Source organism: Thunnus thynnus, chromosome 3, assembly GCF_963924715.1.
Source record: "Thunnus thynnus chromosome 3, fThuThy2.1, whole genome shotgun sequence".
NCBI lineage: Eukaryota > Metazoa > Chordata > Actinopteri > Scombriformes > Scombridae > Thunnus > Thunnus thynnus.
Window position 1 is genome coordinate 34,242,470 of NC_089519.1, and position 23,521 is coordinate 34,265,990.

Here is a 23,521-nt window from a genome sequence, read left to right on the forward strand (position 1 = left end):
TCCTACCTGGAAAGGTACAGCTGCTGTTGCAGATGGGCGTGAACAATAGTTATATAATGAAAACACTGTTCTCAGGCAAACCTGGTGGAAACAAAACTGGTACAACAATAATATTTAGAACAAATGAAACAGTTTTTATAATCAATTATTGTTTAATTATTATTATAAAGTACAAAAAATACTTCCAAAATGAATATCTTGAATATATAATATATTATAACATTACATATTAGAGCTGCAAGAAAAAATGTTTAATATTCTCTGGTTCCAGCAAGTCAGTTGTCAAAATGTTTTAGACTGTTGGTCAAACAAATCAAGAAGGCGTCGCTGTTGGCTCCAAGCAATGACATTTTTTATGGCAATCATATACCAACCGATTAATCGAGAAAATAATCGGCAGATTAATCAGTAATGATTACAGATTGCAGATAGTAGTTCTAGTGTATTGAATGGCTCTGAGTTGTTCAATATGACAACAACGTATGTACCAACAATAGTGGTACATTAAAAAGTTATAGTTTGTCTTTTCTACAAATACTTGAATTAAAATATTCTTTAAAGTCCCCAAACATCCCTGAAACATATCATTCATTCATTGTTTATATCCGTGTTTACTAGCTTACAGTCTTCTTCTTCACTGCCTTTGCTGCGTTTCTTGGCACATTACAGCCACTTGTAGATCATTGGAGAAGTGGCAGAACTGCATGTGCATCCTTGTATGTGTGCATGAGACGAACGAAACAAGAGGTCAGGAACTCCACTCGGTACCTCTAACTGTACTCAGACTTCTTGTATGCATAAATGCACAGTTCAAGAGCTGTTATTTTATTCAACAGGAGCTGAGGGTCAACATGTCAATTAAAACATATCTCCACAGAGAGGAATTCAGTGTTCCACGAGAGCATGAATCTTTACAGTTCATCCTCTTCACATTTTAATGTATTTCTAATTTATTCAGACATGAGTGCAACTACTGTCCCCTGTTAGCCACCATATACAAGGCTATAATTGGGTGATTTTTCCGAGTGCGTTCTGTCTGAAGAAAATATAATAAAAATGTAATTCTGAAACAGTAGGAAGTACTGCTTGTACACAAACTACTGTGATAACAATCAATCAGATCAAAAGTTTGGATGATGATGGACTGGTTGAGTATAGAGAGGTGTGTGTAAGGCCTGCTGCCAGTTACAAGCTTGAAGTAATAAAGTAAAACTAATTGTAGCAGGATAAACTGTTAAATTACCAATATGCAGTGCAAATCTATTGCTTAAAAAATTGTCCTCAAAATAAGAAGCAACACAAACAGACAGAAAAAGTCATCTAAGGAAAGTTTTTTACTTTATAAAGAACAAAATTTAGACAACAGTCAGTCTTTCATCAGCATTAAAATAATTAATTAAAAGAAACTAAATGTCAGCACAAAATAACAAAATGTCATCAAACTCCACATCATCATTTCACCGCTTCTTTGCTCCAATAGAAGAAGAATTTTTTGAAGCACGGTCTAAGTTCGTGATGTAAAATTTGACAGTGTGTGTAAAACAGGACGGTGCTGAAAAAGGCTTCGAGTTCCCAGCAAAACTTTCCAGGATAAAGTAGAAAAATATATCTTCAGATTTTAGTGTTTTTTATGTTTTGTCATGTCAGTGTCCTCCTCTCCCGCCAACCAGCCTGTGGAAGATGGAGTGGTCGGTTTGGCAGAGAGCAGCCGGGGTGTCGAACTCCATCACCTTCCCAGCCTGCATCACCAGCACCCGGTCACAGTCCATGATGGTGTTGATTCTGGTGAAACAAAGACAAAAAAAAGGATTAATCTTCTTCCAAATTTCCATGTTAATACGAAGAATAAGCAAAGAGTTTAAATTACAGATTTCTAGATATATTTCGAAATTAAATAATAAAAAATAGACACCCTCTAACAAAAAGATTCTTTGTTATATAAAATATAATAATAGGACTGGAAACTGACTCTTCAAAAAAAACACTTCAATCATCAGCAAATATTTGTTACCTGTGGGCGATAGTGAGGACGGTTTTGTCCTGAAACTTCGCTCTGATGGTCTGTTGCAGCAGTTTGTCCGTCTTCTGATCCACGCTGGCTGTGGCTTCATCAATACACAGAACCTGCATGATGGGAAAACAGCATCTTATGTTCCCAAGTTACAATGTAGAGCTCTGTGTATTCATTAGAAACAGAGGCTGCGGCAGTGTAGGGATTACTGAGTGAGATGATGAGGGATGAAGAGGAAAGAAAACACTGTCAGTGTCCTGATGTGTAATAATAATAATAGTATTGGCCTCAGATTACAAGGAAATGGTGGGGCAGCACATGAACTATTAAAAAATATTAAAAGAAACATCACATGTCAAAAAAAATCTAGAAAAATAGGAATAAATACTAATAATGATAAAAACAGTAAACAATTCCTAGAGTATCTGTTGTTATATGAGTGGTGGACTGGTCAGCTGCACCCAGAAAGACACAATGTAAGCAGCTTTACTGTGAAGTAATTGTGAGGATTTTGGTCAGACACGATCTCGTGTTGGAGTTACAGTATAATGATAATAATACAGGTGAGGTCTCACCTTGGCCTGAGTCAGCAGAGCTCTGGCCAGACACAGCAGCTGTCTCTGTCCCAAAGAGAAGGATTTTCCTTTCTCTCCCACCTCAGCATCCAAACCACCTGTTACAAACACACAAGATTAACATAAAATATGAATATACTACATGCTTCACAGGTGCAATATTATATGATATACCTCACTTTGCAGCCCTGTGGGGCCCAGTGCTACATCATTTACTGGTGAAAACTGTCTCATGTGACTAAATATCAGGCTGAAAATCAGTGTTTCACAATTCTTTCTAGTTGAAAGTTTCAAGCCTGTCTCACCTCTGACCAGCACCACTAATAGGTGTGATTGGGTGTGCTCTGAGGTGCATTTTGAAGTACATTTCCACACCCAACGGTGATGTCATGTTTTTACAACTCTGAAGTCCCTGCAGGAGCATTAAATATCAATGCATCTTTGTACATTGGTGGAACTCTCCAAGACTGCTTCCTTTCTCTCAACCACAACTGTGGAGTTCAGCGAGACTCCATCTACACCTTCGTCTCCAACAAACTGATGTCCTCAAAAAAGGAAACTGGAGAATTGTGAGGAGAAGCTGCCATTGGGCTTTTCCTCAGATGACCCTAGGTCTGCTTGGGGTGGAATTTTGGGGTACCAGCACAGGGGTACAGGGGCACATCCAGTAGCCCCACATCCTTCCCACATGGTTTTGGGGTGCCTTTGAGGTAGAGCCAAAGTGACCCCAGGTCTCCTTGGGGTAGAACTTTTAGAACTTTGGGGTATCTTTACCCCTCTGGATACCACCACCACTTTGGATTTCACTTTGGGGTACCATTGGGGTTCCCCTCAGATGACACAAGTATCCTTGGGGCATGACTCACTCACTTGACCCCTTGGTGTCATCCAAAGTGCCCATGGAGGTCAATGTGCCCCTAGGGGTCAGTTAGGTAAATTTACAGGGAACGTTTTCAGATTGTTTCACTGTCTTGAAGAATAGAGGGAGGCTTCCATTAAAACAGGAACATACTGTAACCTTCATGGAGACAGTTACATGAGCAGACAGGAATGCTTAAGGGTGGAGTGAACTTTGTGAAATGAAAGGACTCTGAGTGAGGAGGCTTCATTCACAACTGACACACCTTAAAAAGCACTGCCCTGCCTATCTGCTCATGCTTAATTAGTTGTGTCGCTCAATCTCAACAGCTCATTTGTTTAAAAACTCCCTCAGTACACCTTTAAATCCCTTCTGTCCCAATTTATCTCACCCATCCTATTGACCACAGAGCTGAGATGGCACTGGTCCAGGACGTCCAGCAGCTGCTGGTCCAGGTGTCGCCCACAGGGGTCCAGATTCTCCCTGATGGTCCCGCTGAAGAGAAAGGGGTCCTGAGGAATAATGGCCAACCTGGACCTGCAGAGGGAGCCACCAGCACACACACAAAAGTGTCAACTTTGACTTGTTACTGACTGCATTTATTATACTGTACAGGATAAGTATACAGTATGAAAAACAATGATTATCTGGCTGTGTGTCCCTCTGTATTTCATGAAAAAGATGTTTTAATGGTAGTCAGACTGAAATATGAGGCCAGTTTCTTAATTAAAATACATCAGAAACTGAAAACAAAAAGTACAGCATGTCTGGGTTGAGTTCTCATTAGAAAAATAACACAAAGAAACTGCATTAGTAAGACTTTTAAAACAGAATTTGAGACTTCAAATAATATCAGTTTGTCACTTCACTGTTTTCATTGGTGTTGGTGTTAATTTTTGGCAGAAAGTTTGGTCACGTGCAAAATCACGAATGATTGGATTTTGGAGAGGATCCAGGAATTTCTTAGGAACATTGTGAAATTTTTGGGGCATTTTTAAACTTTCCACTATTTTCTCATGAACTACTGCTTACTTGACTAAAAAATATTGCACTTATTCCATGCTTCTCTTTCACAGTGTGCATTTTGATACTAGGGCTGTAGTCTGCTGGTCGACTGGTTGATTAGTTGGTCGATATGCTCTCGTCTGACTAAATTCTCATTGGTTGAATAATCTCCGTGTTATTTTCATAAGGAGAAAAGTGCTACATCAATAGCTTTCCAGGATTAATCCATTATTTCCCGCGGCGGGAGGGACAGACTAACAAATTACCTGTGAAAACAACGGGGGTGTATTCAAAACACCCCCGTTGTTTTCACAATTTTGAACTCGCCCAACCTAACGGAGACTGCTGGGTATAACTGTACTCAACGGTTACTGAACGTTTACTGAATCAGTGTTTCTCCTGTAATTATCACAACAAGAACTCCAGCCAGGCCAAGAAAATATTTTTTAATGCCAAAAATAACGCCAAATATCCATTCATTCAGAAATCGATAGCGTTTGGGAGTCTCTGTGCAGCGCTGTTCCGGTACGTGTGTCAACCTCTGTCGTTGCCTGGGAAACCACTGGTCGCGTGGCTCCGTTAAGGAGTATGTTTGCGTAGCGAGCGGGAAAGAGCGAGGAGCAGAGAAGTGACGGTGGATGCGAGCGGAGCAGAGGAAAAGGTTAGTAGTAAGTTGTCAGTCTGGCAGTAAATGTACAGTACAGACTACAGTGTGTCAGTTAATAAATGCTAAAAAGTCACATCTGTTGTTTCCCCAAATGCTGGAAAAGTAAAGGGGGTTAGCTAAAGTTAGCAACAATGGGTTAGCATAACCTGAAGACAAAACAGAGAAATACAGAACAGAGAAATGACCAAGATTTTCTTTGGTTGACTACAGCCCTATTTGATACAGATCTGAATCCAGATGCAGATTAAATATTTCAAAAACTTTCTACTAGTAGAATTTTGAGGATTGTGCAGTCTTGGTGGAACTAAGTTCTCTCCGAGTGACTTATAGCTTTTACTCACAAACACAGTGTTAAATGGTTTCATCTATCACTGGAGCTGCAGATACCCTTTATCTCTTACACCGTGTTGATGTATCCAAGTTAGGTCACAGTTTGTCATTTAATCCTCATCTAAACCCACCGCCACCTCAGGCGTACCTGAGCTGAGCCAGACCCACAGTGCTGATGTCCAGCCCGTCCAGGAGTATCTGACCCTGGTTGATCTCCACCATACGGAACAGGGCCAGGAACAAGGTGGATTTCCCAGAGCCTGTTCGTCCCACGATGCCTACTTTCTCCCCGGGTCGGACCACCAGGCTCACACCGTCCAAAGCGTTAGGAAGACCGTCCCTGTACACCAAAACCACATTGCGGAACTCCAACCAGCACTGCTCGGGCCACGCTGGGGGTAACTGAGGTAGAAGCAGAAAGAGAAGTGGAAAAAATCAAACAACAGTGACAAGAGAGGCGTCATTACATAATAACGTAAATTCATCTGTAAAAACAGGCATTCAAGGAAAATTAACCTTCAAACAATTTAACAATGTGAAAAAAATTGGCAACGTAACTTCCATTTTCTGCACTCATGGATCTAGACCTAGTCAAGTTATAATACAGTCTGATAACAACTTCTTGCAGACATACTAATTGGCTTGCTATCTATATATTTTTATGCCTGTATCAACACATTTAATAGTTCATTTTTCTAGCCAAAGCTCTTCAGGTTTAATGTCTTCTTGGGTTGGGCAACAGAGGTATTTTATCAAGTTATAAACATTCTGTATCTCTCACTAATCCGAGTTTATATTGTAATTTTCAGTATAGTATATATATTGTTTTTTAATAATATAATTGCATCTAAAATTGCTACAATAACTACAGAAAGTTCAACCAATTAATCAACACACAGTCCCACACAGAACTGGCCATACTGTATTAATCAGGACAAAATAAATAAAATAAATATCATGCACCAATTACATTTCTCATTATAAAATTAACTGTGACAATTATTGTGGTATAATTTGCCCAGCCCTAGATGTCTACTCATTACAACAGGGAGACTAATCGGGTTGGGGGAGGCAGTAGTTTCCTGTTTTTGCGGCAAACTGCTATAACTGCTAAACATCTATGAAGTACATCAGTGACATTTTTCACCAAAAGTTGGTCGGTTTCATCAAAAATCTTTTGGTTCTCAGAACTCCACACAAGCCTCCAATGAAACTCTTCAAGTCTCATTAATATGAGACTATTATTCATAAGCCACTACGATATATACTTGACATACTGTATTTTAAGACCATATCTATCATATAAAAGCACTTAGAGCCCAAAATAAACGGCAAATTATGTTCTGGATATCATTATTTTTCCAGTTGTAACATCAGACTGGCTCAAATGTCATCAAGCAGTGATTAAGAAGTGAGGAGAACCAATTATATGCTTCAACAGCACTAAAATACATGTCTTACTGCAAAATCCACCCTAGACTAGATCATTCTTGGAATAAAATACTTTAACCTCAAGTTTCATCATCAGCAAATGGAACTTGTTCGGATGTCGTCACATGACCTGACCTAATATTTTACAACACACGTGTTCCCAAGGTCGAGAATGAGGCTGTATGCTCCCCTCTTTGTTTGCTGTTGTGGGAATATTAGTGTCAGTTTGAGCTGCAGTGGGTCGTACCTGAGTGTTTTGGTGCTGCGATTCGGTCGGCAGGCCAGTGGAGTATTCCTCAGTTCGCTCCACGCTCACCAGCTGCATCTCTGTCTGAGTGTAGCTGAATATGAGGCCAGACAGCAGGGATGTGATGGACAGAGCGTAGGACAGGGACAGACCCACCAGACCTGACAGGAACAACACACACACACATACTTACTAAACAGCCACTACAGGCAGCTCATTAAGGAAATCAATATCAAATGCAATCCACAGCCACCAAAACCCAGCTGTGGACTCACCTGGATCAACAGAATTAAACTGGTGCTGGACGACAGCGATCACCCCGAGGCCTGTCACCACAGCAACACCAATCAGCTGGAGGCGGATGTCCAGCCACTGCATGGCAGCGTTGCTAAGGAACAGGCAGCGCTGGTTCTGCTCCAGACGCCTGGCGATTTCCTCCTCAAACCTGAAACAACCACAGAGGAATAAAAAAGTATTTTAATGTGAAAATTACAACATGAATAAATGATTATCACATTCCTTGAAAGGCATTTGTGTAATAAATGCAAATAAAGTAAACAAACAAGACTTAACAACAATCTGTGCTCATTTGTCATTAAGATGGAAGCAATCTAAAATTAAAAAATGAAACAAAAAGGCAGTAGTGAAATGATGCAGTAGACAATATAATAGAAAGGTAGTAATGATACGTTAATTAATCGATTAGTCGATCAACAGAAAATTAATCTGCAACTATTTTGTTAATTGATTATAACCGTCTGAGTAACTTTTCAAGCACAAGTACAAAACATTGATAGTTCCAGCTTCTCAACTGTGAATATTTGGCTTTTGTTTGCTTTATATCATTGTAAATTAAATATCTTTCCATCTTTGTTATTTCATGTTAATTTAACAAAATTAGACATTTAAAAACATTAAAATGGGATCTAGGAAACTGTGATTGGCACTTTTTTTTGTATTTTCGGATATTTTATAGACAAAATCATAAAATAATGCAGCCCTAAAAAAATAAAGACATGCTGAGCTTGAATATGTCTTTGTGGCAAATGAAAATGTATTTTCTTGTGTCTCACCTGGCAGAGCTGTGACTGGCCCGGATGGTTCCCAGCCCGGTCAGCGTCTCAGAGAAGTGCGAGTAGACGGGCGACAGTGTGAGGCTGCAGAGACGCTTCAGCTCCCGAGAGGTGTGTCGGTAAAAGTGCTGTGTGCGGTGGTAGAGCAGAGCCAGAGGAAGAAGGGGCACTAGGACCCAGGGCAGGCCGTAGCTTATCACCACCAGCATGCCCAGCAGGCCGAAAATGTTAGCCAGCAGGATGTTCAGGATGAACGGCAGACTGTCGTCCACGCTGTACAGGTCCGAGGAGAAACGGTTGAGTATGCGACCCAGTGGGGTTGTGTCGAAGAAGGTCACTGTGGCCTGGCAGGACACGTAAACAGGAAGTTAAGATTATGGAAATTTTAATTAGGATAGATAACGATGGGAATAAATATTCCCTTCTCACAATCTATCTTAAAGCTGCAGCAATGGAGACACAAGACACACAGCTCTGACATATTATTGCTTTATAAAGTTTTTGCAGCTGACATGTTAGGAAACAGTTGCCTACGTCCACATCCAGTAAATACAGAGCAACATTATCATCCCACTGGAGTTGTGTTTGTGTCCCTCTGATGAACATGGGGCCAATATTCACTCTTAACCCTCCTGTTGTCCTCGGGTCAAATTTGACCCATTTTCAAATGTTTTTATATCAGAAATATTGATTTCTTTCATCTTATTGCCTGAAAATCACATGGATGGTTCCATACCACACACTTTGCAAGTAACAGTAATGATCACTACTTTCTTTGAATTTTGGGTGTTTTATTAAAATTTATAGCATCTGTGGACTTTTGTCCTCACGAGTCAAAATTGACCCGGGAGGACAAAAGTTGCATGGTCGACTGGAAGACGACAGGAGGGTTAAACCCTTTTAGCTTGGGTTTGGTCTCCAAATATCAGGCTCTTTAGCTGCTAGATGTTAGACTGTCTTCGCCAACTAATCATTAACTTTGTCTTCTGTTTTTGTGCTGGGCAGGTAGAGTACAATGGGTTTACCAGCGCTTGTTTGCTGAAAATAGCAGCCTGCTGTTGCTGGAAACGGGGATGATGAGAGCACAGACTGAACCAAACATTAAATTTGTTGTAAAACCAAAACTAAAGAGGCAAAATAAGCTTTGTAGAACTGCAGAGTTGGTGATAACTCTCTCTGAGTTCATCACTGTTAGCCTCCCTTTTCATTTACACACAGTCAATTAATTCATTATTAATCTAAAAATTTTGATTAATGGACCTTTTTCTTCTGATCTGCCCAACACATCAGTAATTTTGGAGTCAATGGCTGGTTTGAGAGGTTTGATAGGCTGCTCAATAACGTCCCATTAGCTAGTCTGAGGTTTCAAACTGGCAACCTTTCAGTCACCAGACTGATTGTATAACCTTCAGCTGCTGCTGCCAAACATGCCAAACACTCAATCTGTTCAGCTCGGCTCTAACTGTCGGTTGTTCGGGGGGCTCAAAGCTCAGATGACGCACCTTAAGGACTCGGTCCAGAAGTCTGTTGTGGATGGCTGTGGCGGCGCAGATGGCTCCATAGGCAAAGAGGAAGGCTCGAAGGGCGGTGAAGACAGTGTTGGCCACGGCGAGGGAGCCGTACACCATCAGGTAAAACCTGACGTCCAAGCTCATGTTGGTTGAAGGAAACGTTTGCACTGAGGACAGAGGAGACCTGCAGGAGGAGATGTGACCGTTTCATTAGGATGTCAGTTAAAAGGTTTCATTCATATAGGAAGGAAAACTTAATTCATTACCACAAAATACTTTAACATAAATAAAATATATAATTCTATGTTTCTACTGTGCGTTTTTAGGCTCATTTTAACCCATTTTAAAATGCCGATATACATCAGTAGGTCACATCCTTCCATCCATCTGCCTAATCTAAACTATCATTGGAAACCTTGTGACAGGTTACACTGTATATTACATTATAAAATAGATTTAAATCATTATGATTCTAAAATAATGATTAAAAAAGCTGCTAATAAAGGGAAATTACAAAGAACAACTCCACTGTAGTTCCTGAGAGCCTCTAATCAAAATCATCAATTACCTGAATCCTCAAGGTATCTGCAGTGTTCATCCAATTAAATTTAAGACTTTTAAAGACCTTTTTAGTACCATATAAAATGCAATTGATTCCAGTTTCATGGTCATACTGGTCACAGAATGACAAAAAACCAGTAGTGACAATAATGTTTTAGTTCTACTGTGTTGTAATGTGATATGTTAAAAACATTGACAACTTGACTGTCACCTGCACAAAGCCTAATTTGTTACTTATGAATATTTTACATTTTTTTTCTGATCTGTCGACTCACATCAGCCCTCCAGGTGAGAAAAGCAGCAGCTGTGGTGAACCGAAGGCACCTGAGGAGGAACCATTCGTCCCAGTAGAACCGTTGTTTTTCAGCTCTGAAATCCAGTGTGACAGCCACCAGTCGGAGACGTTCTTAGAGGCTGAATCACACAGAGAATAAATACGACGTGAATTTAAGATACAAATCGTTTCTGCTTTTTTAGTTGAAACACAGTGAAGCCTGATGACGACATTTAACTAAGTGCTGGATAGAATAAAACGCGGCAGAGTGAACAAAACTTTGAGCGCTTTAGATGGACAGAAGTATCAGCGGAGTATCATCAGCGTACACATCACGCTTAAAAGCCGAGTAGTTGATCCAAACCTTGCATGAGGAGCAGAGATATCAGGATGGAGGCAGCCAGCACTCCGCCTACAGAAACCCAGTAGGTCTTGTAAACTTTCCACGCCAGCCCGCCCACCTGCTTCTGCTCCGCCCCCGACAGGTCGGCGTCATCGTCCGCACACAGATCAGCATGTGGACCTGGCTCCTCCTCCTGCTCCACGCCTTCTGTTTACAATCAACAAAATACATATATGTATATGATAGATAGATATGTATTCATGAATGACACCTTTTTATTGATTAACTCTAACTTGTTTGTAGTGTTTTATTGTCTGATTGATTATGACAAAGAGACGTGAAACATTTTCTTCAGTTTTTTTCTTCTTATTTTGATTATTTTGATTCTAATTCTGCGACATATTAAGTGTTTTATACATTTGTCAACTTTAAGATGAGTCAGGACTACAGGTTCAAAATGTACATTGATGTTGTTAAAATGCCAATATTGATTAATGTGCACTGCAGAGATGTGCAGAGATCCCAGTATTTGTATTTGTATCTGTATTTGTTGAGGCAGCAAAATTATTTGTATTTGTATTCGAATAAAAGAGGAAAGAGGCTTAAACATCCTGTTTTTGTTTTTGTTTTTATTACGCTTTTAATTTTAGAAAATTAAAGTGTCAGTAGCTCCAGGAGTGATGTCCAGATTAGGAAATGTGCGTCATGTAGCAGGTGGATGTGACTCCCCTCGTTGAGACCTGCTGATAGACGTAACAGCGGAGCAGAGGAGAGACACTGAGATAGCGATGTAACCGACCTGCACGCTGGTATTTGACTTGTTTTTTTTTTCTTCCCAAAAACAAATAATTTTTAAAATATGTATATGACACAAATATTCGTAAGACACCCACTATTTGTGCTTTGCCGAATATTTGTATTTGGGCACATCTCTAGTGTACTGTCCTGTTTAAATAAACACATAAATATATAAATGAAATAAAGCCAGTTGTAATAAGACATGTAAAGCGATTTTAATTTGTTTGTACATTTGTTTTTTGTACCTTAAAAGCATTTTTTTTTAAATTTCAACATGGAGAAAGTCGGTGTATCTTGATCATGTTTAGTCACTGATTCCAGATGTAAAGGTAAAGCCCACAGAGTTCATTAAAAACAGATCAGCAGTGCTGGCATCACCTGGAAACTCAATTTAAGTTTATCAAAATCACTGCAGCACAAAACCTGCATTCGTGTATCCCTACTTTTTAGTCAGTCACTTATAACTTGCCGTGAACATACCTTTCTCTTTCGTGTTCTGGTCATTCTTGCGTTTTTTCGGCACTGCCTCTACCAAAGGAAGGATTTCTGCTGGTGTGCCTGTTTAACAGCAAAGTGAAAGTGCAGGAAGAATTTAAAAATGTCTTGTTTTCCAAAAATATATTGTCTAATGAGTGAAGCTTCCATAACTTTCAGACTTGTAAACTACCACTTAGTGTTTACAGGTGCTATAACAAAGCATAACAGCATTTCACATAAACCTAAGACCAAGATGTTGCTACTTGTCTGCTAACCCTGCTTATGCTCAGTGTTAATTGGTTTTAGTGTTTTAAAGGGTCAGAAGAACTTAATACGCTTATGAAAGCTCTTGGTTACGGCCAACAAGCTCTCTAATGGAGTAATCTAAATAAGTACACAGAAACTAAACAATAAGATTAGAGGAAATAAAGTTATTATTTGTAAAATATAAATTCCTGTTTTGTGCCATGAAGCCATCCAAGAGATTTCCTGCCTTTGTATTACAGCTGCTTGCGGCTGGTGTTTTGTTGGTGATACACTTGTTTGTTTATAGTTATTACACCAGAATTAGTGTCGTAATAATGTGTTGTAGTTAAAACCTTTAACATAACTTGATTTAGTAGTAATCTGACATAGTAGACGAATCTCTTGTAAACCATCTTCATCCTGCAGTAAATAAACTAAACAATGCAGTGAAAACTGAATACTGTGATGTTATATAATGACACAATGCACATTTTATAACATGGTATTGTTTGTCTGTCTGAGCTAGTCCTCTATGATTAACAATAAACTTTAAATTTCTCTAATTTTGCAGGGAAACTCCACCGTGTCAGTACATTATATGGTTCAAAACCAACATGTTAAAAAAATAATGATTTCTGGATCGAAGCAGATTTAGTCAACAACCAAACAACCACATGTGACGTTATGACCCGGATGTTTGTTTAACCTGTTTGGATGATCGTTCCGTTGTCCATGAGGATCACCGAGTCCGCTTTGTCCACAAACTCGATGCGGTGGGTGCAGAGGATTCTGGTCTTTCCTCCGAGGAGTTCCATGATGCATTTCTGCATGAGGTGTTCAGCCACGTCTGAATCAACCGCTGCCAGAGGATCATCGAGGAGGTAGATGTCTTTGTCCTGAGATAGACAGAAAAATTAACGAGAGAGCGGAAACAAATGATGCACCTGCTGGTTATATGTAAACACACCGGGTTCATTATTTGTAAGCTACAAGGGCTCATTTTGCATTTTACATTCAGAGCCAGAGTTTTAACAAGAACCAGCAGAACTGAGCTCATTACTCCTGTTCTTTAATCTTTACACTGGTTTCCGGTTACTTATAGAATGGATTTTAAAGGTTAAAATACATTTCTGATGTGCTTGAAGAATATAAACCCAGTAAGTCTGTTTCTTTCTTTCTTTAGGAGGCAGTCAGCTGTTAGAACCTCAAGTCAGAACCAAACAGGATGAAACTGCTTTTAGGTGAATATGAGATGGAACCAGTGTCTGATGGTCTTAAATTTGCTCCAATTTTAGCCACTTTTAAATATAAAACTCAGCTGCTCGGCGTCTTTTTAATGATTAATTTCTCTGCTACACTTTTATCTCCTTTAGTAATTTTGGGGCAGCTTCTTACTGAGCCATAACTGTATTTTTGGTTTGTATTTTTTTGTTTTTTCGCTTCTGTTTGAAAGCTGCTATACAAATAAAGCCACCTATCCCTGATTATAATAACCAGTACACATAGAGATGATGTGAGCTCTCCAGCCACACGTAAACCACCGTGCTGAGATTTCATTCTGTAATAAAGCATTTAAAATTTAAAAACTCTGTCTATAAGTAATTGTGCACATTTACAAAAGATCTTTATGAAATAAAAATGAGTTGTATACATATGTATTCTAAAGTTATTTTATCCTCGTTCCCTGCAGACTAACTTATTTTTAGGTAAAACGTCTCTGAGCTCGAAGCAGATGGCCGTTCCTGCGGAGGACTGACCATGTAAACAGCTCTGGCGAGGGCAACCCGAGCCTTCTGTCCTCCGCTCAGAGTCACTCCGTTCTCTCCCACTTCTGTCTTGTCACCGTTCGGCAAAACCTGCAAACACAAAAACCGAGAGAAGCTGAAAACATCGCAGAAAAATGTATTAAATATCCCAAATAATACGTTTGTAACTATTCTGATAACATCAAGTTGTACTGATGGAAGTTTGTTTTTTGGCCTCGAAGTGGAACAAGAGAAAAGCAAAATCCACATTTCATGGACGTCCAGACAGTATTCTACAAAACTTGTCCTGAACATTGTGTTGATGAAGGAGAAAATCAGATAAAATCAGATGTTGGCAAAGAGAAAAGATTGTGGATTCACCAATATTAACAGAAATTGTGCCTCTAAGTCAACCAACCACCAATATTTTAACATAAGACAATAATAAAAGTAACATGTATACAGCTTCAGGCTTAAGGATCGTACGTTGAGGTCGTCTGAGAGGGCGCAGGCTTCGATCACAGCCTGGTAGAAGGAGGGATCGTAGTCTTTGCCAAACAGGATGTTGTCCCGTACAGAGGCATGCTGGATCCACGGCTCCTGAGACGCCAGACCGAAACCAGCCTCTCTGTCTGCGACATACACCACTCCGCTGAGCCTGCACAGACAGGAGGAAGACTGATGAACCTCAGTTATCTCTACGTTATTTCATCTCTGCTGAACACAACATCAAGCAAGAAATCATGGATCCTTGTATCAGTGCTCTAAGATCTAAAATTTATTAAAGTCGCTTTTATGAAAGGCAGGAAAGTCTGGTTTCCACTACAGTTGAGGACAAAATGTTTTATCTAATGCTGTGAATTTCTACAAAGACTTCAAGTATAATGAATACCTTTAAAATAATCTGTGAAGTTGTGAGAGACTCTCTTACTTCCCTAAATAACTGATCAAATTCCTTTTGTTTCCTTTTGTGGAAAAAACACAATATACCTTAAATTACAAAGCATTATACCAATAACATTAGAATAAATGACTAAATAATGCCAGTTAGGTTAGCATTAGGGCTGCAGTTAACAATTATTTTCATTATTGATTAATCTGACACTTTCTCAATTAATCGATTTGTCTATAAAAGATCAGAAAATTGTGAAAATGCTCATTATAATTCTCCAGAGTGAAAGGTTATGTCTTTAAATATCTTATTTTTTTCAGTCTTATACCCAAAGATACTCAGTTTATTATTATAAAGACAAATTAAAAAGACAAATGATTTTTTGATTATCAAAATAGTTGCCAGCTAATTGATAAACTGACTAATCGTTGCAGCTCTGGTTAGCATAATCTGATATTTCCCTCTCACTGTAAACTGCATAAATAAAAACAACATTCGACATTTATTTACAAAGGATTGGCAGTTAACTTTATTTTATCTTTTGGCCACTAAAACTGTTATTTTTGGAGTAACAGCTCATGATGCTACAGTGACTTCCTGTTTATATAGTTGATTGCTTCTGATTGGACGGTGTTACAGATGTTAAAGGTGCAACCTGATTTAGTAAACCACTAGTTTGAAACTCACTAGTAGTTACTAAGGAAAAAGGAAGAGGAATTTACAAAACTCCACAATGCTGAAGAACATCCATGACTACTGAAAAAAAGCTTGTTGATTAATTTTCATAGTAACTTCAGTCTGAATATTTTAAGTAAAGTTTCAGAGATTCTTTACCTGTTGAGTTCTCCAGTGAGAGCAGCCAGTAAGGAACTCTTCCCACAGCCGACCTTCCCCACCACAACAACCAGAGAGCCCTGAACCACACAGAGGAACACTGTTACTGCTCTGACCTGCTAACAGGCTAACAGGCTAACAGGCTACAGGCTAACAGGCTAACAGGCGAAGAAGCTAACAGGCAAACAGCAGGATTCAACAATAAAAACTGATTTAAACAGATAGAAAAAATGCAATCATGGCTTTTAATGTTTTATTCAAACCTAAACTCATGCATTAACTTTTAGAGCATGAATAACATTTTGTTCAGGTGTCCAAACATTTTATTTGACTTATTTTAAAGACATAACTGAAGCTTTCATTCATAAGCTGCTTATTCAGAAATGTTGTTACACATAACTGGAGATCTTTTATTTTCATGTCTGTAAATACAAAATGCTAACTGGCTGAGTTAAGCATGAATTATAAAGGACATAAAGGTATAATGACAGTAAAATAATTCCTACACATGTGTATTATGTAACTAGTGACTTGTACCTTTGTGATATGTAGATTGAGGCTGTGCAGCTGCAGACTTCCTTTAGCTCCAGTTTCAGTTTCTCTCTCTTTGTTGTGGTCGAGACTGTCGGGCTGCTGCCAAGAAAACTTCCCCTGACTCAACAGAACAGACGTCTGACTGTCTTCAGGAGACACTGTGGACACAGAGAACATATGTCAACGCAATAAAACCACAATATATGATATATAATATTATTTAACTAGAGGTGCAACGATTAGTCAATCAATCAATTAATGGTTTTAGTCATTTTACAAGTGAAATGTCAGGAATTCACCTAAATGTAAAGATTTGCAGCTTTTCTTTGACATATATGACAGTAAACTTTGGGCTCTGAAATATTTATCAGTAGTTGCAACCCTACATTTAACAAGATTAATTGATCTACAGCGGTTTTTTCTTCACCTGATGAGGTTTCAGGTCTTTCAAATCTAATTTTTAAGGGGTTAATATAGTCAGAACTGCTTGTTGGATGGTTGAGTAGCTACGGAAACCCCCCAACTCCCCCAACATCTTTCCAACGTCGCATTGGGAGCTTTGTGTCCGATCATTTCTGTAACTTTCCAAAAACAACGATCCAACATTCACGTCCACTTCAGGCCGTGACTGTACGAAGGGTTTGAACTTCTCTCTCTAGCTCTCTTTTTTCATTCTTGACACAACTATTTCTGTCGTTCTTCATATGAACAACCGAGTGCAACATTATGACTGCCTTCCAGGAGAGACGGTCAGAAAATGTGCACTTATAGCTCCATATTTTATAAATATCGTGTCTCCCCGTCTTTATGTGTATGATTTCAGACATGGTCAGACAACACGTTGTACACGTTAGTTCTGATCAAACATTACTTGATACCTCTTTAAAATAAATTTAAAAAAATACAACAGCTTTGGTTGTGCAAATCCACAAATCATGTTAAGTAATAAAGTACAAGAGCTTGTGAAAAAACTGTCATGAAATTTCATGTTTGACAAAAACTGCTGAGGCCAAATGAAAACTACGACCTCTTGGACACGCAAACATCAGAGCAGCAGCGTACCAAGGGCATAGTACGCCTGCAGATCCTGGTTGGTCAGTTTGAAGAAGCGCTGGATTCGCTCCAGAGACACTTTGGCCTCCAGGACGCCGTTGAGCACCCAGGGGAAAGCGTTGAGCGGGACGATCAACATTCCCACCAGAGCCAGCGTGGTGAAGACCTGCAGACCAGGAGACAAACCGCCGAGTCATCACATCTATTACACTCAACATGTTCCTGCTTTAATTATTTTACATTCATTCATCGGAAAGCAGGAGATGTTTTTACACAGTTTCTTCTTAATTATGAATTTCTGACAAAGTTTGGCATCAGGGTTCAGACTGAGGAAGGCCTGCAAGTAACAATCATTTTCATTATCAATTAATCTGATTATTTTCTTGGTGACGTCTTTAAATTGTTTGTCTCATCCGACCAACAGTCTGAAGCCCAAAAATATCCAGTTTATCACAGCAAATCTGGAAACAATGAATATTTGCCATTTTTGCTAGAAAAATTGCTTGAACGATTAATCAACCATTGAAATAGTTGCAGATTAATTTTCTGTCAATTGAGGAATCGATTATATGTTTCACGATTAGTGATCATGTGCCAAAGGGGGACAAAGTATTCTGGTTTTTATTCAAACTAAACACTACACCTTTAATATCTTCAACTAAAGGAGGAAGAGCTGCATCATCAAAGTGAGCTAAACTGAACATCGCCACGGTGACCGTAACGACTAAAGCCCGACTGATTTATTAGCTTATTGCAGATATATCAGTATCAGCGTATACGTCAGCTGATAAATGACAAAACAATGAAGTAGAGAAAATGTTTTGTCCTCGTTCTATAGTCTAAAAATCTCATTTAAGGAAACATTATCATGAATGTTTATGTGTGTTATGGGTTGTGAAAGAAAATCAATATCATTATCAGATTTTTTAAACTCAAATATCAGTATCAGCCTCAAAAACCCTGTATCAGCCAGACTATAATAACTGCTCAAATGTAAAAGGTTTCATGAACTTAACAAAGAATTAATGATTATTGTGTTAAATTAAAGATAAACAAATATTAGACTGATTATTACTAAGAAACTCTACTTTTTGTAAAAATTCACTCCTGTTCATCTTCAAGGAAGAATTTGAATGTGAAAAGTATTGTTTGCTGTTTTATCTCATGTCTAAATAAAGAATAATTCATAGAAACTTGTGTGCAGCGAGACTTAAAACTACTGCTGTTATTAAAACGTCACCGTTGGACTCGACACAGTTAAGTTTTAAACCATCCACACCAGCGTTCCTACCTTGGCCGCAGTCAGCTGGTGTCCCAGCAGCACGTACGTGACAAAGGTGAGGATGGAGATGACCACAGGCAGAGCGGCCCAGGTGTACACGCACATGGCGTCCAGGTACTTGATGGCCTTCAGGTGGGAAAGCTCTTGTTTGCGACAGTCGGCAACCTTCTGAGTAAAATGAGGCTCCCAGTTGTAGAACTTGATGACGCGGATGCCGAAGAGGATTTCTGTCATTAGCTGGGAGAGAAAAGGCACAAAAGTTAGAAGAACGATCCTGACAGGAAAATACAGCATGAATAAGGAATGTGAGGATTTCTTTTATGGAATAACATCTTCACTACAGCTATTACTCTTTGAGCATCTCACCTTAACACGGCTGTCCTTGTGCCTGAGCATGTCTTGGTTGTTGCTAAGGATACGGGAAGCGAGGAACTTGTTAAACAGGACGAGCAGCAGTGCAACGCCCAGCCCTCCGAGGAAGGCCACGCCAACCTGCAGGTGCAGTAAGTAGAGGGTGATAGAAAAGCTGAAGGGCAGGCTCCACAGCTCATGAAAACTGTTGAAGAAGTTCACCACGCGGTCGCAGTCTGTACTCATTAAGTTCACCACTTCTCCCAGAGCGAAGCCGGCCAGGCTGCTGCCGCTGACCCGCAGGGCTTTGCCATAGATGGACGACATGAGAGCGGCGCGAGCTGACAGCGCCACCTTGGAAACCTCAAAGACGAAGATGTTTCGGAGGACGGAAGAGAGAAGGGTGGTGGCGAAAAGGCCTAAGGCACACCAGACGCCCCTGCTGACCGGAGCCCCCTCTTCCTCCATAAAGCTCACCAGACTGCTGAGGAGTAGGGGACCTGCAAAGCTCAGCATGTTGACCACCACCTTCAGCACGCCAAGCATGTAATAGCGCAGCCCAAACGCCTTGTGCAGCACCCTCAGGAGCCCTACATCACCATTCAGCTCCAGTGGTTCCTCCTGGTAGTGTGAACTCCAGGTGCCATTCAGGAGGTTTCTGCTGACCGGCCTTGGCCACTGATCCTGCTCGTTTTGTACCGCCGCCCCTCTCCGGCAGACTTCCCAGCACTGGTGGAAGTATCGACAAACCACGCTAGTGCGCAGTTTTCGAGGAAGATGATAAACATCTGCCGGTCTCTCCAGCTCCCCTTGCTGCCCTCGCCTGAGCAGAGGGGTCAGCCACAAGTAGAAGAGCCGAGAGACGCAGCCGCTCCCGTCCTCTGCCACCATCTCACCCGTATCCAGCTGGCTGCTCTCTGGAAGGAGCGGAGATCCGTCCACAGCGTTAATATACAAAGTGTATCCAGCATCACTGACGCAGGGAAAAACAAATGCCAGGAGATAAACCAGAAGAGGGAGCGTCCGAGTTGATGCAAGCACAAAACGTGCAAATTTGAAAGGTTGTGAAAGGTTTAAATATTCCTCGTTGTCACAGGAAACCATCAATGTGATAACCAGGTTTGGGACAGAGAGAAGAACCAGCAGAAGGAGCAGCGGAGGTCCTCTGGTTCTTCTAAAAGCAGTCCTCTGGAGTACCGTTATGGCGCTGAAGTGAACCAGCCAGGCCAGGATGGCGCAGCTGTCAGCTAGAACGTCCAGGTACATGTCTCCCTGCTGGAGGAGGCTCACCAAGATGACGTCTGCAGTGAAGAGCAGCGCCGCCAGCAGAGCAGACACCAGCCTGAGTGTCCAACCACAGGGAGGAGACGTCTGGAGGAGGCTGCATCTGAGGAGCAAAAACTAATTACTCAATAGTCAGTATGAACAGGGGGGATGATAACGGCAAGGAAAACCTCTTTCAGTGGTCATTTGGGCACCTGTCCTTTAAAAAATACTTTAATTCATTTCAGATGCATGAATAAAAAGTCTGTACAGACCATGTTGTGGATGATATCAGAGTGAAATCTTCATATAGCAGACCTTGCCATGCCGAGGTAGCAGGCACTGAAAACAGCCATCCCAGCGTGAGGCAAGACTCCGAGGACGAGCTGGTTAAAACACGGGCTGATGTGTCCATCCTGCCACACGGGGAAAGGATTCTGCTGGTCTGTATGACAGAGGCCGGCGACCAGCTCCCCTGGCCCAAAGTCCCTCATCCCTCCTCCTATTTGACTGCCGCCATTCTAGAAAATATCTGAAGAGAAACAAACAACAACAAAAAACTTACTGTAAGAGATAAGGTGGTCATACTTCATATATGTTATCAGTTTATCTATAATGTTGTCATCATATTTTACTGTAATTTCACTATCTTGGTCTATTCTGCACACACATCTACTGTACAGATTATAAAGCCGTTTGAGGCAAATCAGTGATTTGTGATATTGGGCTTTATAAATAAAGATTGATTTGACTCATCAGAGACAGATGACAGGGATGCTACTTATTCCTCCAGTCAGATAGTTTAATCTTACCGAGGTGAATGTCTGAAGCTAATATGAATGAATGAGTGAGTGAGTGAGTGACTAAATCAATGGTTGAGACAAAACAAGACATCTAAGGATGTTATCTTGGGCTTCGACAAACAGTGATCAACATGTTTCACCGTTTTCTGACAATTTATGGACCAAACAACTAATCAATTGATAGAGAAAATAATCACCAAATTAATTGATAATGAGAATAATCGTTTGTTGCAGTTACAGTTAAAACAAATCAATATTTTGCACTGAGAATATAGGAATTATCTTCTTCATTTAGGCTCTTATGTAATAAGATGGGCATTTCTCTATATTTCTGTGGATTTTTCTGTAACTCTTTTTGCACTTTTGTGTTTTTTTAAACTTCATTAGGATCTCCATTAGCACCAGCACAAGCACTGGATATTCTTCCTGGGGTCCACCACACATACACTTATACATACACACTATAACCACATAAACAAACCAGCTCATCCCATTGAATTAACAATCAAGTACATAAAGAAGAGAAACAAAACTGTCACTCCTTCAACAGGACATGAAAGCCAAACACAAATTATATGTCAATCACAAGTCCTGAAGAATTCATAGCACACTTGATTGTTTTCTTCTTTCTCCTTCATACAAATAAATTCTCATTCTTAATAAACATATATGCGTGTCTGATGACATTCTTAAATGATATATTTATTCGTCCTGCGCTTTCACACATTTGATTCCAAGCAGAAGGGTATAAAAATACAGTACACAATACAAATCAGTGGCTTTAGACAGACTTTTGGTGCAGCTCCACTTTGTGCCCTTTATGTTTATCATCAAATATACAATAATAGATATAATCAAATATACATTAACAGATAAGAGGCACAGATTGGGGCTAAGGTGAAGCAGGAAAACGGATGTTTTTAAATTAGAAGAGACCTTTAAACAGGGAGAACAAGGTTTCAAACTTGGACAACAAACTTAACACAGAGAGAGAGAGGTTACTTGCATTTCGCTGCTCTTGATTTTCCTAATTTAACATGTCTCAGCACTGACCTTCACGCAGCTGAAAAAGAAAACCTGTGGAAACGAAAGACGCAGATGTCAGAGGCTTCCTGACTGAACCTGACCAGCTGGATTCACTAATGTAAACAAATGAGGCTAGCTAACTAGCTCAGCTGACGAAATGTCAACGTGTTTGGCTCGTTTAACCGTCACTACCGATGCTAACAAAACCATTGCGTAATAACAAGCTAACGAGTTGGATTTGTGCGTAATTGAACTCAACAGAGTTACTAATGAGGCAAAGTTAAGTCATGAACCTTCAAATATTACCGGTTTCATCTAGCTAGCAGGAAACACTTCCGTCCATTTTTGATGACGCAGGCCGCGACTCGCAAGCAGAAATGTATTTTATTAAATACATATTTAATAAATACATATTTTAAATACATATTTTAAGGCATATTAAATTCCTCTGATAGGAATAATAAATACATTTTTAAAAAAAATAATTATTAAAAATGACCTTGTTAAAGATCCTTAAAATTATATCTCCTCCTTCCCCTTCCTTTAAAAATCCAGATTCTATGAATATGAAAATATTTTTCATTTCAAAAGTTTAACTGCTGGATGCATTTTACTGACAAATCCATTCTCAGTGTATGTGCACCTCAGGTTTTCATATAAATCTGTAATCATTCCTCCTGTTCATACTGACCATCAGAAGATCTCTTCATAATACACTTACAATGTAAGTGATGGAGGACAAAATCCACAGTCCTCCTTCTGTGCAAAAATGTATTTAAAAGTTTATCTGAAGCTAATATGAAGCTTCAGCGTCCAAATGAGTCAAATCAAGTAGATATCTTTCAACGTTACAGTCTTTTTAGTGCCAAAGTTCCTCTTTTTGTTACTATACTTCCACCGCAGCTCAACAGGGAAACACAAAGAGGAAATTTGATGCTAAAAAGACTGTAAATGTGTCAGATATCCACTTGATATGACTAACTCAGACTGCTGAAGCTGAATATAAGCTTCACATCAACTTTTAAATGCATTTTTTTTTACAAAATGACTGTGGACACACTGTGGATTTTGGCCTCCATCACTTACATTGAAAGTACACTTGAAGGGGATCTTTTAATATCCAGTATGAACAGGAGGAATGCTTACAGCGAGGAAAACCTCTTTCACTGTTCATATGGACACCTGACTGCTGTTTTAAGACAGACTTGAAAAACTGGGAACCAGAGACAAATCTCAAGATCAGTAGTTCCTCAATTTCAGGTTTCAGGACAGAGAAAAGCTTCAAGTCGTTTTCAACAGCTGAAAATTGCACTTATGTTTATAAATTTGG

At 39.7% G+C, this 23,521-nt stretch overlaps 1 protein-coding gene across 4 annotated transcripts; it reads right to left on the bottom strand.

The window, feature by feature from the left end:
- Window positions 1-590: 590 nt before the first annotated feature.
- On the bottom strand, window positions 591-22,516 carry abcc10 (ATP-binding cassette, sub-family C (CFTR/MRP), member 10). 4 transcript variants are annotated; one of them, XM_067585506.1, is made up of 22 exons: window positions 22,219-22,491; window positions 20,681-20,894; window positions 19,115-20,486; window positions 18,758-18,985; window positions 17,476-17,632; window positions 16,417-16,571; window positions 15,880-15,959; window positions 14,640-14,811; window positions 14,166-14,264; window positions 13,115-13,304; window positions 12,166-12,243; window positions 10,909-11,091; window positions 10,546-10,684; window positions 9,701-9,893; window positions 8,199-8,542; window positions 7,401-7,570; window positions 7,126-7,286; window positions 5,596-5,849; window positions 3,837-3,982; window positions 2,587-2,684; window positions 2,012-2,124; window positions 591-1,782 (listed from the first exon to the last, which is right to left on the bottom strand). In XM_067585506.1, exons 2-22 carry the CDS (start codon window positions 20,854-20,856, stop codon window positions 1,644-1,646), a joined length of 4,647 nt encoding a protein of 1,548 aa, XP_067441607.1. In that variant the 5' UTR covers window positions 20,857-20,894; window positions 22,219-22,491; the 3' UTR covers window positions 591-1,643. The 4 variants fall into 4 exon arrangements, with proteins under 4 accessions (XP_067441607.1, XP_067441606.1, XP_067441604.1 ...); XM_067585505.1 differs by lacking the exon at window positions 22,219-22,491 and adding an exon at window positions 22,498-22,516 and having other exon boundaries at window positions 592-1,782; window positions 10,909-11,094; XM_067585503.1 differs by having other exon boundaries at window positions 592-1,782; window positions 10,909-11,094.
- Between the last annotated feature and the right edge of the window lie 1,005 nt (window positions 22,517-23,521).